The 17,431-nt window shown below is 36.5% G+C and overlaps 1 protein-coding gene across 4 annotated transcripts in view; it reads right to left on the bottom strand.

Annotated features, from left to right (window-relative positions):
• The window catches only part of NAA35 (N-alpha-acetyltransferase 35, NatC auxiliary subunit), a 98,967-nt gene that overhangs the window by 3,725 nt on the left and 77,811 nt on the right, over positions 1 to 17,431 (bottom strand). For all 4 annotated transcript variants that reach the window (XM_078061536.1, XM_036097671.2, XM_078061534.1 and 1 more), the window contains exons 15-22: positions 11,285 to 11,351; positions 9,546 to 9,644; positions 8,821 to 8,999; positions 5,489 to 5,625; positions 4,554 to 4,621; positions 3,528 to 3,668; positions 3,043 to 3,165; positions 131 to 211 (exon numbers count right to left, since the gene is read on the bottom strand). In XM_078061536.1, the coding sequence (XP_077917662.1) occupies positions 131 to 211; positions 3,043 to 3,165; positions 3,528 to 3,668; positions 4,554 to 4,621; positions 5,489 to 5,625; positions 8,821 to 8,999; positions 9,546 to 9,644; positions 11,285 to 11,351 (895 nt within the window). The remainder of the gene's footprint in view (positions 1 to 130; positions 212 to 3,042; positions 3,166 to 3,527; positions 3,669 to 4,553; positions 4,622 to 5,488; positions 5,626 to 8,820; positions 9,000 to 9,545; positions 9,645 to 11,284; positions 11,352 to 17,431) is intronic.

Here is a 17,431-nt window from a genome sequence, read left to right as displayed (position 1 = left end):
AGGTGCCCCTGAACTCTTTTAAAGGGATGATTTTTGAATGTTTTACCTTTTTGTAGTATTTGTGCATCGTATTTTTTAAAAAGTTCTACAATAATTTAACACCCATTTACTTTCCCCACAATGCGCTTACCTTAGATTCCTTTTTGTGTCCTCCTGCCAGTAACTTCATGACCACAAAGTTGGGTTTGGCAACCTTTAAAATTCTATTGACCTAAACAATGAGCAACATTAAGCTATCAAAACATAAAATTCAGAGTCAAAATGTCTTTATAAGATAGGAACTGCACACAGGGTAAATGTTGATTTTTTTTTTTTTAAGATTTTATTTATTTGACAGCGAGAGACGGAACACAAGCAGGGGGAGAGGGAGAAGCAGGCTTCCCGCGGAGCAGGGAGTCCGATGTGGGGCTCGATCCCAGGACCCTGGGATCATGACCTGAGCCGAAGGCAGACGCTTAACGGCTGAGGCACCCAGGCACCCGGTATTTTATTAAATAAAGGCAACTTAACACGAACAGACATACTTCTCCGTGACCACAGAGCTCTACTTCGGTCAGCCGGGCCGCCCTGGAGGGGCCCTGGGTCTTGCTCTCACTAAGCCTGAAGAGTGTCCGGCTGCAAAGGCAGCAGCAGAGCACTTGGGGTGCAGACTACGCAGCTGGAGTGCTTGCACTTCACGTACTAGTCATGAAACCTCTGGCAAGTTCTCTAGGCTCTCTGTTCCCCAGCTTCTTCATCTATAAGCGTGGGGACAATAACTTGACTCCCACGCCCGCACAGACCTGCTGAGAGGATTACTAAGTGAGCTAATCCATACTAGAGCTGAGAACCACGCCTGGCAGGTAGGAGGTGTCCTGTGTTTACTATCACTCCTGACTACGCTTGCCCGAAAAGTTTGACCTGAACAAATGAACAGCAGAGGGCTGGAATGCTGCATTCCTCCTAAGAGGGAGTAATGTGCAACCTGAAGAAAAAAGCTCCCACTACTCGTTGCTGACTGACCTCTCTCCAGAAACACACCTCACCACAGGTTTGGAACAGCTTCTCCTCAGCCCCAGATAACACATCCGCCTGTCCAGATGACAGCTCCCTCTAGGCCTCCAATAGGCACGTCCCAACCTGAGCTCCTGACTTCTCGGCCCAGTCTCCCACCTGCCCCTGCTCCATCCGCAGCCCTCTCCACTGGTTCTATCCACCCAGGGGCTCAGGCCCAAACCCTGAAAGTCCTCCTTAACTCCTCTTTTCCTCACCCACATCCAGTCCATCTTGCTTCAGATCACCACGGTCCACACCATCTCTCACCAGATTACTGCTGTGGGTCCCTGCTCCTACCTGTACCCCTACCACAGTCTATTTTCAGCACCGGGGCCAGAGAACCTTTAGAACAAAAATCCAATCTGGTCACTCCTCTGCTCAAAAACCTCCAACGGCTCACCTTGTTCATCGTACTCCAGCCACACCAGTCCGTGCCCTTGGGGCCTTTACATGTGCAGATCCCTCTGCCCATAGGGCTCCATCCCCAGTGGCCATGCGACTTGCTTTTTCACCTTCTTCAGAGATTTGCTCACAGGCCACCTTAACTTAAAAATGCCTAATCCTCTGCTACCTCCCTACTCATAGTATTCACTATCCCCATTCCCAGCTTGATTTTTCATAGTCCTTACGGACCTTCTAATATACTATGTAATTTATTTACTGTCTGCAACCTCCACCACCCTCAGGAGGGCTGAGATTTGTCTAGTTTTCTTCGCCAGTTTTTACCACAGGGCTGGGGACATATTAGGCACTCAACAAGTATTTGCTGAGTAAACAAATTTTCACTGAAAGAAATATACCATCTGTTATAGGTACCTTCCTCTAATTTTTACATTCCCCCTTGTATTTTCTTTTATTACATGATTATATGGAACAAAAAGTCATCTCTCTCCTATCCCTGTTTCCTAAGGCACTAGGCTCCCCTCCCAGGAAGCAAACACTGTTATCAATTCTTACGTAATTCTTACATCTCTTTCTGGAGATACACTCCTATAATATTTGCACACAGAGTTCCTGGGCCCCTTCTGATTGAAATGGCAGCACACTCATCACAGCTTAGTACTTTGCTCTTTAAACTTCTTATACCCTGAAGAACATTCCATTACAGTATTTAACAACCGTCCTTTTCAAGACTGCACAGTATTATATGATGTATCATCACTCATTTGACAGTCTCTGTTGAGGGACAGTGAAGTTTCCTTACTTCTTTGCTATGAGAATCCTGCTGCAAGGAGGACTCCTGCGTAAACCACTTGCTTCCCTCACTGCCCACGTGTGCACGTGTGTTAGATAAATCCCAAGCAGCAGAACTGCTTGGCCTAAGCATCTGTGCTTTTTTACCAGTAACTGCTATTAACTTCCCTTTCATGGAGGTTGTACCAAGATATACTCCCCAAAACAGTCTGAGTGTTAGAGGCAAAGCACTCTCACTTGTGCAATCCATGCATGTCAATATGATCAGGCATACAGCCAACTGTGAGAGCAACAAGAGGCCGCAACTCAGTATTCTCAAGTCCCAAGGTCTGTAGAATAAGATCTCAAAATAGTCTTCGAACAGTAGGCCCGATTTTAAATGGTCAAGTAGAATAAGGTTTTTACTTCCTGTGATAATCGGCCAGAGCATTTTTCATATTTTAAAGATTTATATAATTAGATTTTAATATAGTAAACTATACATTAAAATAAATTTTAAATGTCACCATTTCTGAACTGTGGATCACTTTTGGATCCTATTTCTGTTCTGCCTACACACTTTATGGTTCTATGTCTTAATTTCTCTTTGCATTGATCTCTAAATTTACACAAAGGAGCTATTTGCTTTCTTTCATCAGATAATTTTAAGTCTTGCAAGGTTAGCTTAGCAAAGCCATTTAAAATCCTTGCCAGAAACACGAGAGGCTTCACTATTAATTCTGTAAGATTCATTTTTATAAACTGTCATCCAGTAGTAAGATACCTATTTCCTGCCAAGCTTTTCCTCCAGAATTACTGTGACTGCAGTCTTACCTCATGGTCTGGGTTTGGGATATTTTCCAAGATCATTTTCGCCTGCTGAAAGTGCTTACTAGCTGCCACATACAGTTCTGGAGACTGAGGAGGAGGGCTGTATTTATTGAGGTCAGACATTTCCTAAAAAGGGGGGGGAAATACTATATTATTCAAAACATGTTTAATATGAAAAACTCTAAAATAGCTTTTGTAATTAAAAAATTCTACCTGATTCACGATTCATATATAGACACTAAAGCAAACACTCGGCATATGTCCCTATTTTTCCCTACGTAATATTCAATTCCCAACCTTCGTATGTTACCTCATATTATCCTCATACTTAATTTTCACACTAATTAAAGCTGCTGTTTTATCGCCTTGTCACTGGCCCAATAATGGTCTGATTGGACTGTTTTAATGCAATGGCTGGGTACAAACAGCGTATCTCTAAGAAGGCCCAAGACTACTTCCTTCACAGTCGCTTTAACGAGCAGAGTCACCTTGAACTGCAGGTAGTGCACCGGTGGTGGTGTCATTACACTGTTGAACGGAGCAAATCGGTGCTCATATCGAACTTGTTCACTATCAAGCTCAAACTTGGGTTTTCGTACTTTGCCATCCATGTCAAATGCTACCATGGTCTAAAAGAAAATCAAAGAAAAGACTGTATCACTTTGAAAAAGTGAACTCCTCATTAGTACAGAATAGAAACAGCTATTTTCACAGAGTTAAAACAATTTTAAGGTTCAGAAATCAGGAATAGGAAGAGAAAAACTGGCTTTAGTATTCATTTTTATGTCATGTGCCATATTTACATAAAAAATTTTCAAGTTCCAGTGTTCAATCCATTACTATATTTCCCAGTGAAATTGTACCACATGCACATTATTCTGCTATGACACATGCTTTTACAGTTGCTTTGAAACCTTCCAAATAAAAGCTTCTAAAGAAAAAAAGTCATATACAATAAGAAAAGCATAGGTCCTGTTTCTCAAACGTAAGTCCATGTTCTGTTTTATATATTTTAATATAAGTTGTCTCAAATAATTTCTTGAATTGCCAAGTACAGCTTAACAGCACTTGCTACCTCGTGAAAATGCTTGCTTTTGCTTAAGCCACTCATTGTGGAGCCTACCCCCTTCCTAATATGCTCCTCATACAAACCTCATCTCTTCTAAGAAATCTTTTCTGATCATGAATCAGAAATAAACTGCCTTATTACTTGTGTCACACATGTCACCTGACCTGTCATTACCTAGACGCTCAGACTTGGTATCCTTAAATGTACTCCGCAGAAGATACCTGACCCATGGCAAGGGTGTTAAATTAATACTTGTCTACAAATACTTGCTAAACAAATTAATGAAAACTAGACTTGGAAAAAAGGTAATTTAAGCAGATGGTTAGTAAACACAAAGGTGAAATTAGAATCTGGAAAGAATCACAGAAAAGAGTCCATTTTAATTAAACTATGTAACAGCAATGTAGTTAAAAAGCAAAAAAGAACTTCATTTGTGACAACTTACTTTAAACATTCCAGCACACATGTTCTGATATGCCTGGCTCATTGTGATCTCTCGGCTCAAGGGGCGAACTGTAATTAAAAAGAAAATTACCCACACTCTTTTCCCCCTCCTCTTGCATTACTGCAGGAGAAAATCTAATTTAAAAAAAACTTCCACCTTGTTTACTAAAATTAAAAATTCAAAGTTTGTTCCTACAGGTTAAATTTTATTTTATGGCCCAAATCTACAAATAATAAAACTGAAAGGCTTTTTAAAAAGCCATATACCCTAAATAAGTAATACCATAAAATTCTAGTATGAAGTAATTTTAACTTCTTTTGAATTCACCATGCAGACTTAATTTCTGAATTAGGAAACCCATGCATATAGTCATTTAAAAACCCACCCAAACTGTTGAAATCCTAATGATATACACAGTAATATTTTATAACATTTGTAGCAATATCTGTCCCCGTCCACTAGTGATCAAGAGAGCAGTGCCTCTGAAACCTTTCTTTCTCCTCCTGGGCTTTGGGTGTTACACCAAGGCCCTCTGTGATCATCTTCCTGTGCCACTGTAAGAGCACAGCTCCAGATCGACTCCCCTCTAAGTGGTCAGCCTTCTGTCAAAAGATCAAGGGTCTTCTGCTGCCTTGTTCCTTGACTTACCCTGCTTGCACACTCCATGTGGCTACTTCTTCTTGTCCTAAGATCCTCTAACACACAGAACAGCAAAGAAGTAAAAGAAAAGCAAGGGAAGGCACCAAAGAGGCTTGTGTCACTAACACTGGGACTCAGTTTATACCTTATACTTTCTGAAGAGAAGATGGGCAAGAACTGAGATGTAAGGACTAATTCACCCATAACAAGGCATAGGCAGCTCTCCACCTACTTGCAGAAATTAAAGTGCACTCCAATGTTAGTTACTTCTTAAATTTAAAAAGAATCCACGGTACCTTTCTTCTTTTTTTTTGTTTTTTTACTACTCCGGCCTTTCTGCTGCTCTTCCATGATCCTTTCCTCTGCCATCTGAGAGCCATCAGCACGACTTAATGTAGACATTAACCATGCATAAAGGAATTCGGAGAGATACCTTCAAGGGTACCAAATGTTAGTTAATGGAAGAGGTCTACATGAGATAGCTTCATCACCACAGGTACTGGTATTAATAAAGAGATACTTTTAATACTGCTTTAAAAGTTAAAAAAAAAACAAACAAACCCAGATTATCCAATTAGATAACTGATACATTAGATTTTAAGAGAAATTAGCACTACAAATGATTAACTTTTCCTTTCTTGTAGCCTTATATTGCTGGACAATGCTGAAAAATGCTTAATTCCTACAATGATAAGCATTTTACAATTTTTCAAAAGACTTCTTGATAATTATATTTATGTATGTAAATCAAATGAATGCACATTAAACTCTTTTTTATTATATAAGGACACATTTCACCTTAGCCTATTAAGAAAATATTTTATTTTCCCATTAACTGCAAGAGAATGCAAATACAGAAAAAAAATGTAAAACTGTAGGCATTATACCAAAGCATTCTAAAAAATTAAGAACATTCAGGCTTATAATTTACTTGAGTTTATTCAATAAATGAAACGTGAAACAGATTATTCCACCCAATACTAACTTTTCAGAAGCTTAACCAACATTACATTCTCCTATGCCCAGAAAAAGTGGTTCAAATCTAGGATATGAATATATATAGTTTATAATATAACCTATAATAAATAAAATTAAGGACCACTATTACATTAAGCTAAAATCAAAGATTAGAAATTTTATTATGGGGATGCCTGGGTGGCTCAGTTGTTAAGCATCTGCCTTCAGCTCAGGTCATGATCCCAGGGTCCTGGGATCTAGCCCCACATTGGGCTCCCTGCTCAGTGGAGAGTCTGCTTCTCCCTCTCTCACTCCCCCTGCTTGTGTTCCTGCTCTCACTGTGTCTCTCTCTGTCAAATAAATAAAATGAGCATATAATGCCTATTTCCAAAATTCTCCAAAAAGTTGTAAGGCAGGTTTACAGTATTAAAACACTGACCTTCCCACCAAAAAAAAAAAAAGAAAAACAGAGAGAAAGAAAATTTAAAGCAAAACAGTAACTAGTCAAAAGATACACCTGAGGATAAACATCGTTCCTTTTTGTTGTAGCAAAACAAAAGCCCCACAGTCAATAAATCAAAACTGTACTGGCAAAATACATAAAAAACCCCTCCAAAACCGCCTGGAATGGCTTAGGTGATGTGTTTTAAAGCTAAACTGAGCACTATGCAGAATTCCTGGCAACTACGGCAAACTGGGAAATATATTTTTAGTTCATTAAAAAAAAAAAAAAGGCAAATAGTTCACAGGAAGAGAAAATAATTTCTGACAATGAATTTAAGAAAAGCATTTAGAATATCCTTTTACAGGGTACAAATGAATTTTTCCCTCCTATTACACTACAAAATCTGACGGTCTATATCTTAACTCAATAAGAGGATTTCTACAGGGAATTAATGCTGCCTTCTATCTTCCAAATATCAAACACAAGGATAGATGAGTGAAGGATATAGTTGGCACAAGTCAGGCTTTTCTTGTCCAATATCAGATATCTCAGTGAGCTTTTATTAAATGCATTATCAAAATTAATACACAATTATATCTAAGGAGAATTAGAGTACAGTATTCTAGACCAGTGGTTCTCAAACTGTGATCTCTGAAACAGCAGCAGTATCACCAGAACTAGTTAGAAATGGAAATGACTGGGTCCTATCCCAGACCTACTATACCAGGAACTCAAGGGACCATGCCTAGCAAGTCACCATGATGCACTCTAAAGTTTAAGAATGTTTTCTACTGTTCATTTTTAAAGGGCCCACATGCTTTAGGAATGATTATATTCATGAACAGTAACAACAACAAGCTTGTGAAAATGCTGGAGGCCAATCTATAATTTTGAAATTGAAAAGCAGTTAAAACTAACATGAAAGTAGACCACAAGGATATTTATAGGCAAAAACTAAAATTTCTTTCGTTAAAATGTAATGAATCTGCTCAAATATGCAGATACATTTCTAATGGAGTGTTTAGGTGATTATCATTCATTTGCTGAATTAAGAGCCTAATTCTTTGTGCCAAAAAGCATATAAAAATTTTATTTTGAGGAATCAAGAGCACAAAGGCTTCCCATTAGTTGCCTCAAACCTCAGAGACAGAACTTGAGCATGTTCCCCTACAAAATGTCTGGTTTGAATACTGTGTCTACTATGAGTTAATAACAAAACGTATGCCAAATAGCTATATCAACGCCTGTTGGTAAGACTTGTTACCTACATAAATATTGGAGAGTATACCAAATATTATTCTCATATTACTTTAGTTCACGCTCAAATTCAAGTTTCATAGTCAAAAGAGTTATGTTAGGAGCCCTAGCAGCCATGATAACCAAACCATGTCAGTGTGGAAGAGAATTACTTTCCTTCCTTCATAGTGGCGACTCCAAGGAATATACAGTATCTTAATTTACTATGTTAAATAATTCAAATATGAGTTAAAAAGATGAACCATATTAAGATCTTATATACTAAACTTAGCTGTTTGTCATGAGCAACACTGGTTATTCTTATTTTAATAAATTACTACCATCCTTGGCCAGACCAAGAAAAAGATATATTGGCTCTTAATTTTGTTTCTGTGGCAGCTTTCCCATGCGTAAAGTATTTCTAAGCATCCTCTTACTAGGTTTCTTCATCTCATCTTCAAGTGTAAGTGAAGAACTACTGGCTGAGGATGGTGATCTCTTATCAGCTCCTTCCAAGCTCCTGAGATAAATCCCCAGGGCGGCAGTTTGCAACAGTTATGTTCCCAATGATAATTTTAGCCACGATTTCTTCTCTGAACAAAGATCTGGTTCAGATTTTGAACTTTAATTAAGTACATTCCACAGCTAGCACCTAGCGCCACTGAAGTCAGGACTAAATGTGTGTTAATTTTTCTCTCTAGAAACAGACAAAAGCTCTTCAATTAATCCATTTACTTTGGAGCCACTTTTATTAATTTTTAAATAAATATTCAATGGCTGGAAAAAACATTTGTATGATGTTATAGCACTTAAAGATGTTCAAAACGATCTGGCTCTAATTTTTAATAGATATTTTTCAATTGTCCCACAACTAAAGTTAAAATACATTAAATGAAAAAGTACCCTGAAATTATATTCTCTTCTACAGATGCTCTCTCAGATCTTATCTACTCTACCCACCACCAATTTTAACTCATGTTATTCTCTTACCAATATATGTAGTAGTACTCGTGCATGCTGTAGAGCTCCAATTCAAAGCCACTCAGAAGATACTGGATCATAATTCGAAGGTTATGATAAAGGACCCAGGTACCTAAACAGGCCAAATGTTGCCTTTGGGGTTCCTGTTTCAACAGCATAGTGTGAAGGGCTGCATCAACCTTCTCTGCCTATCAGAATAAAATGTCATAACATTGACTTTCTTTTCAAGGTAATGAGAGAATTAAAAAAAAAAAAAAAAAAAACAGCTAAAATAGCATTTAATCAGAAAATGTAAAACTTGTCACGTAAAGAACTCATACTTTCAAAACATTTTTGGTTAGATTTAAACTTCTCATTTCACAGCGGGTAACGTTTACATAAACAAAAATACAAAATACTGACTTTAGGTCTTTAGTTATGTTATCAATTAATATTGCTGCTTACAAATTAAAATTTTTATTAGAATGTGAATTTGTTATAAAACTATAGTTCTACATATATTTTATAATTCATTCTGATTATCAATTATATATATATATATATATCTCAGTTTGGATTATTCTTTTTGTAAACTGTTTGATACATGAAACTGTTACACTGAAGTTAAAAATAAATTCATCACATTGAAAAATTAAATAGTCAAAATACCATTCCAAAGAATTGTTTTTTAAAAATCAGATCAAGGTATATGAGTATCTTAATTTTAGAAGGGAGGGTAACTTGTTGGCTCTTACCTCATCCTGCAAGGTAGCAAATTCCTCAAGAATATGACCGAGCTTATCTCTCTGTCGAGCCCTATTATGTCCATGGATCTGAATAAGACTACAGAAGGGCTGTAATACACATACAGTTTGTTAACTGTCAGTGTAAAACTACTTGACACTAAATAAAATTAACATTCCAAGTCTTCAAAATTGAGTTTAAGGGGGAAAAAAAAACTGGATGTAAGAATCAGGACTGTGCATATTTCTTACATAGGCATTTCTTTTTAAGGAAACTCAACATGAGAATTTATTAAAAGCCAGAAGAAAGTGGCTGTTAATGAAACTTGTTTTCATACGGCAAAAAAATCTTACTTTGATCTTTAGTTATCTTCCCACAGTTTCAAGAGAACGGTTTCTTTTCTGCTTATTTCACGCTATAAGCCAATGTTCAAGGGTGACATTTCTGTGCTGCTTTAAACACACCAGAACAATTACAAGGCTTGAATAATGGCTAATACAGTTGAACCCTGAATAACACAAGGGTTAGGGGCCCTTATACCCCAGACAGTCAAAAATCCATGTACAACTTTTGTCTCTCCAAAAACTTAACTACTAATAGCCTACTGTTGACTGGAAGCCTTACTGAGAACATACACAGTCGGTTAACTCCTATTTTGTATATGTATTATATACTGTATTCTTACAATAAAGTAAGCTAGAGGAAAGAAAATGTTACTAAGAAAATCTTAAGAAAGACAAAATGCATTTATAGTACTGTTACTATATTGAAAATCTGTGTATAAGTGGACGGGTACAGTTCAAACCCATGTCGTTCAAGGGTCAGTTGTTATCTAGAAACCGTAAGGTTCTTCTATTCCTATTCTACATCATAAAATACTATAATACTTCACTAATCAGACAGTACTACTGAATGACAGTATGCTCTGATTTAAGAAATATGAATTAGAAGGTATAATTTTAAATTTGTACAGTTTGACAGATATTATCTTACTTGATCAACAGCTAGCCTCTAAGAAGTACAGGGGCAGTATTAACACCTCACTTTTTAAAGACTGGGAAGTGTATAGAAAAGTAAAGTGATCTGCATGATAATGATAAAATGTTAATGATAAAAATAAAATCTGTCCTTTTAGTTCTGCTCCTTTCACCATCCCACGCTGGCTTCCTATATATATGTATATATATATATATTTTAGTAACTGGAATTAGGTCCCCCAAAACTGACTGCTTCAGTTCTCCAAGAGAAATGTTTATATAATTAAATAAGAATGATTTATGATTAATTTAATCCACTATAAGATTTGTATTTTTTCCTAATTACCTGAGATTTGAAAAAAATTTGTGATCTTATCTACATTAATAATTTTAATTTTACTATAATCCTGTTCATTCAAATAGTACAAAGAGAAGGTATCTGGGGCTGTTACAAACATTCCTTGTTTATAAGGTCAAAAGTAGTTTTTGTGCCCATTTACAAAAAATGTGTCCAATTTATCCTGTTTCTGTGGTCCCTGGGGGTTACAGTGAAGACATCAAAGGTGCCTCAGTAGCTAACTACCTGCCACGAAGACTTGAGGTTAGAAAGCTATCTACTTGAGTGTAAGAGGAGACAGAAATTTTTTATTTATTCAATGAAAATGAATAAGAAATGTTAGATGAAAAAAATAACACAAATTAATGCTACTGAAAGAATTACACCCCACAATTTTTAAAATATCCATCACAACGATCCAAATTGTAGTTCTTACCCGAACACAGTGAGTAACAAAGGAGTCAATACAGTCCTTAGCCTGGTGGTTATTATAGAGGCAGCACCTGTAAGATAATACTCATTAAAATCAAACTATTTGGCCTACAAAAAGCAGCAGTGATTACTATAGGTGCTGCCACAAAGAAGGTGGGAAAAAGAGAAAATGGAATCAAATACATTACTAAATTAAAAACTAGTATTAGATTAAGAAATATTACTGTGTTATTCACATAAATGTACACTATTTCCAATTCTTTCAGTTCTGTAATTGGAGAGAGTTGGATCTAACAAGACCAAATTAACATGAGAAGAAAAATTCCAAAATGCCACCTTTTCATGACCCTACTGCAATGTTATTTATTTTTCTACAACTGACACTCTCATGGACTGTGTAATCGTAATTACAAAGAAAATACTGTACAGAATCCTAATTTTTAAGATGTACCCACATTTCTAACCACTGGCCAAAATCATCACCTATACATTTCTGCTACCTCATCGTCTATCCTCATGAAGTGGTTTCCTTGTGGTGTTTCTTATCTCAGTTAATAGCATCACTTCTTGACTAAAGCCCTCCTGAGCACAGTCTGGGAGGATCTGCTACCTGCCTAGCCCTGGAGGAACTACAGGGGCTGGATAGATGGGAAGATTGTTTTTTTCTATCCCTGAGGTGGGAGGTCAGTAGTCCTTTGCACCTAAGAAGATGGGAAAAAGCAAAGACTTTCCCCTGGCACATGGCAGGAGCAGACAATGTACTACTCCTCAGTGTTTGCCATAACTGAACAATCTGACCAGAGCCTCAAAGATAAACAGAGCCATAATCATGCAATGGAAAATGATAGTGCCTGCAGCAGCCAAGTGAAAAGAAAAGGTGGAATGCCTGGAATAGGTGGTGACAAGAGAAAAGGCGATTAAAATAAAACTCTTAAAAAAAAAAAAAAAAGACTTTCTGGATCCAAAAATTAGGCTTTTCAAATTTAAAAATTCAATAGAAGACAGACACTCACTAAAGCCTTGAAGGTCAAGAGGAAGAACTTTCTCACATCATGGCAAAAAATAACAAAAGAGAGAAATATATGTAAATATAAATAAAAGAGATAAATATGAAGAATATGGAGAAGAGATGTAAAGACAGTATATGAGGGGCTCTAAGAAAAAAACATGAACGTGAAGCAATAATTACATAAAAAATAATAAAGGATAATTATTGATTGGAAGACTTGAGGCTTTAATGACTGAGTTTCTGACATGATTAGCTGAAAATCACACATGTACATTCTGGTAAAACCCTTAAACTCAGAAAAGAAAAGAAACTTTACAATCTTCCAGAAGAAAGTGTCAAATCACCTACGAAGGAAAAAAAATAATCAGATCAGGATCACATTTCTTATCTGTAACACTGGAATTTTAAAAACAGTGGAGTAACAGGTGTGCCTGGGTGGCTCAGTCGGCTAAGCATCCGACTCTAGGTTTCAGCTCAGGTCATGATCTCAGGGTTGTGGGATCAAGCCCAGCAGGCTCCATGCTCAGAAGTCTACTTGAAATTCTTTCCCTCTTCCTTTGCCCCTCCCCACGCTCTCCCTCTCTAAAATAAATAAAATCTTTAAAAAAACCAGTGGAATAACATTTACAGATTATCATGCAATGACCTTTGTTATATATACAGTCAATTCTTGATACTCATGATAGTTCTGTTCTTTAAAGTTGTGGTGGACACTGAATGAGACAATACAAACACTGCTGCTAGGGTAAAATACAGGGTTAGGTTCCTGCCAGCCTCTGGTGATGCCATTTTCATCAACTGATCACTATATAACTTGTATTTTAAGATGCCTTATGTAATGCACATTGCTGATTCATTAGCAAACTCAGGCCTGAGTGAAGCTTATCTAACACACATATTCTCTCTGAAAGGCACGCTACAGCCTTCTTGTGCTGAGGAATACTAGACAGCACATCATTACACATGGAGGCTATTTGAAACTATGAAATCACCATAAAAAGGACAGAAATGTGAAGACCATTGGTATCTAATGGAGCTGTTTACAGAGTTGCCTTGTTCAACAATGGGTGACTCATTATTTTGCTGCTCTGCATATGTCCGCAAATCCAGCGAGAGTGGAGCAAATACCAATTTGAGGGTTACAAATACATTTTAGCAAGTAAGCAAGATTTGCAAATATGGAATCCTCAAACAATGTAGGCTGAACTGTAATTAAACCTAAATGGCTAATAATAAAAGTGCTAAAGGACGACTGTTAAATAGAAAAGGAAAAAAAGCAAATTAGACATAGACACTATTTCACATACATCAGATTGTCAAAAATTCTGAAGTCTGATAATGACGAAGTCCAAACAAAGTCTGGGAAAACTAGAATTCTTATACACTGTTTTCTGGCATACAAATTGGTTTAATTATTTCAGAAAGCCACTCGGCAAAACTAGTAAAGTTGAAGAGGCACATATTCTATGATCAGCAATTAATTTCAATTTTTGTGTTTTTTTTTAAAGATTTTATTTATTTATTTGAGAGAGAGATAGCGAGAGAGAGAGCACTAGCAGGGAGGAGAGGCAGATGCAGTCTCCCTGCTTAGCAGGGAGCCCCATGTGGGGCTTGATCCCAGGACTCTGAGATCATGACCTGAGCTGAAGGCAGCTGCTTAACCGACTGAGCCACCCAGGCACCCCCTAATTTCAGTTCTAAGTATATACAGCCTATGTGCATAAGGAGACATATTCAAAAAAGTTCACCCCAGTATTTTTTTTTTTTTTTTTTGAGAGAGAGAGCTCACAAGCTGGGGGTTGGGGAAGAGGGGGGGAGAGAGAGAGAGAATCCCAAGCAGGCTCCACACTCAGCGAGGAGTCTGACACAGGACTCAATCCCATGACCCCGAGATCACGACCTGAGCCAAAATCAAGAGTCAGACACCCAATCAACTGAGCCATCCAGGTGCCCCCAGCACTGTTTTTCAACAGCAATAAATTAGAAACAACTTAAATGTCCGATTGTAGAGAAACAACAAAAACAAACTATGTTCAAAGGGTGGATTTTAATGAATGAAGTAAGTCTGCATGGATCAAACTGGATGATTTCAAAACCCTAAGGCTGAATGAAAAAATCATGTTGCAAAAGGATGTATACAGTGTGACATTTATGTGAAGTCTTAAAATATATAAAATAAATGGATGTATCATTTCCAGATACACATATTTGGGTGAAGCATACAAGTATTCATAAGAGTGAGACACAAACGGTAGTGCAACGGTCACTCTAGGACCAGAGTGGGAGTAAAGGATGGAGTTGGGGAGGATTTGAAATTGCAAGCAGTAGTTCTCAAAATGTGGCCCAGCTTCCCCTGGTCGGGGTGGTGACCCTGGGATGCTTTCCAGGGAAATACAAGGTCAAAACTATTCTTACAATAATATTAAAATGTTATTTGCCTTTTGCACTCATTCTCTCACAAGTGCATAGCGGTTGTTCCCAGAATACGTGGCATGCAATATTACAACAAACTGAAAGCAGAAGTAGGTCAAAATAATCCAGTTATCTTCTATTTAGACAGAAAAGAGATTTGAAAAATGTAAAACTGCCACTTTGATCACTAATTTTTCTTAAAAAGTTATTTTCCATAAAAATGTTATTTAATGTAATGGGTCTCTTATTTTTAAAAAATAAACATTTTTAAAGTATTGCTTTAATTTCTAAAACAGTAGGTAGCAATATATATGACCTATATAAACAAAAGCTATTTGAGTCTTTAATAACTTTTAAGAATGTAAAGCTGTCCCAAGACAAAAAATAGCTTGAGAACTGCTGATTTAGAGGTTATCTCTCCTAAATTAATTCATTTAAATCAGCTGCTCCTTGATACTCAAGCTCAGCCCTACTCTGGGACCTTACAGATGTTGCTGTCAGGAAATTCTGCACAGCTCACTCCCTCAGTTCACTCGCATGTATCACCACTTGCAACAGGCCTTCCACAACTACCACGCCTAAGAGAACCATCTATCCCTTTATCTTTCTACAAAGCACTTATCATGACCTCACATTATGTATTTATCTACTGTTCAGTCTCTCCCAGTGGACTGGAAGTTGAAGATGCACATATTCTATGATCAGCAATTAATTTCAATTTTTGTTTTTTTGTTTTTTAAGATTTTATTTATTTATTTGAGAAAGAGATAGCGAGAGAGAGAGCACTAGCAGGGAGGAGAGGCAAAAGGTATGTTCTTCTTTTCCCTAGAACCCAGAAAGGTGCCTGGCAATAGCAGGTACTAACTTACTATATTTATTACAAAAGGGAACTGATAAAATTTATTAATTCATATAAATATACATTAAGTATTTATCAAGTTTTATCAATTCTCCAAAAGGGGAATTTATAAAAACCAAGTAAAAATGTTGCTTAAAATGGATGGTAGTATAGGCAGCTGTCACAGTTTATACATGAGTCTTTGATATATTTAATTATAAATTTTAAAATAACTTTTGTCTCCATTTGCAGGTAATATATGTAGAAAACCTAAAGATTCCATAAAAAAAAAACTGTTAGAACTAATAAATTTAGTAAAGTTGCAGGGTACAAAAATCAATATACAAAAATCTGTTGCATTTCTATACACTAACAATAAACTATCAGAGAAATTAAGAAAACAATACCATTTATAATAGCACCAAAAAGAATAAAATATTTAGGAATAAATTTAACCAAGGAGGTGAAAGATCTATACATTAAAAACTGTAAGATACTGATTAGAGAAACTGAAGACACCAATAAATGGAAAGATATTCTGTGCTTATGGGTTGGAAGAATATTGTTAAAATGTCCGTATTACCCAAACTGATCTAGAGAATCAATGCAATCCTCATCGAAATTCACAGATACAGAGAAAACAATCCTAAAATTTATATGGAACCACAAACACTCTGAATACCCAAAGAACAAAAAAGCTAGAGGTATCACAGTCCCTGATTTCAAACTATACTACAAAAGCTACAGTAATCAAAACAGAATGATACTGGCATAAAAACAGACACATAGATCAATAAAACAGAACAGAGAGCCAAGGGAAAAAAAGCACGCATATATGGTCAATTAATTTTTGACAAAGAAGCCAAGAATACACAATGGGGAAAAGACAGTTTCTTCAATAAATAATATTGGGAATGCTGGACAGCCACATGTAAAACAATGATACTGGACCCTTATCTTACACCATATACAAAAACTAACTCAAATGCATTGAAGAACATAAAAACACTTTTGTATGTAAGACCTGAAACTGTGTATTAGAAGAAAGCATAGGGGATAAGCTCCTTCATATTGATGCTGGCAATGATTTTTTGGTTTTGCACCAAAAGCAAAGGCAATAAAAGCAAAAATAAACAGTGGGATTACATCAGAGGGAAAAGCTCCTGCTCAGCAAACAATCAACAAAATGAAAAGGCAACCTACAGAATGGGAAAAAATATTTGCAAACCACACATCCAATAAAGGGTTAACCAGGGAAGAGCCAAGAAAATCCTGAAAAAGAATACCACCAGATGACATGTCTTAATGGATATCACTACTAAAGACAAAGCTACAATAATAAGTATCATCACTGGAACTGAAATAACTCCTAATACATAAAGGATTTTCAAGTAAAATAAAGACAGTCTTTTAATCCAGGGGGATTATACTGTAGGTGATGCTCACCCAACCAGCTATGTACCTAGAAGGAAATCAAGTTGAACTTCTATCTTCATACCATTTAGAGGAAAAGAATTCATATTTAAAATCTTAAATGTACAAGAATAAAATAAAAATCTTTGGGAAAAGATTTAAGTGCCTAACAGTACAACCTGTGTACTGGGGAGATTCACCTCAAACAAGAAACCTACAAGTTATATAGGACAAAATAAGTAGAAAAAGCTACCTTATAGAAAGCAAAATTTTGATGCAAAAGAAAGCTTAAGGAAAAAAAGCTGCAATGCCTATCACAGATTAAGGAACTGAAAGACAATTTGTAAAGTACCTGCGTATTATGAGAAGCTATATATACTGTAGGATAGATACTGTATAACAATGTGTATTATATACTCATAATGTACAAGGAGTTCATATACATTCTCCAAAAAAGTAAACCACTTAGTAAAAGTCAA

This window comes from Halichoerus grypus, chromosome 14 (assembly GCF_964656455.1).
Source record: "Halichoerus grypus chromosome 14, mHalGry1.hap1.1, whole genome shotgun sequence".
Taxonomy (NCBI): Eukaryota; Metazoa; Chordata; class Mammalia; order Carnivora; family Phocidae; genus Halichoerus; species Halichoerus grypus.
This window is presented reverse-complemented; position numbering and strand designations above follow the sequence as displayed.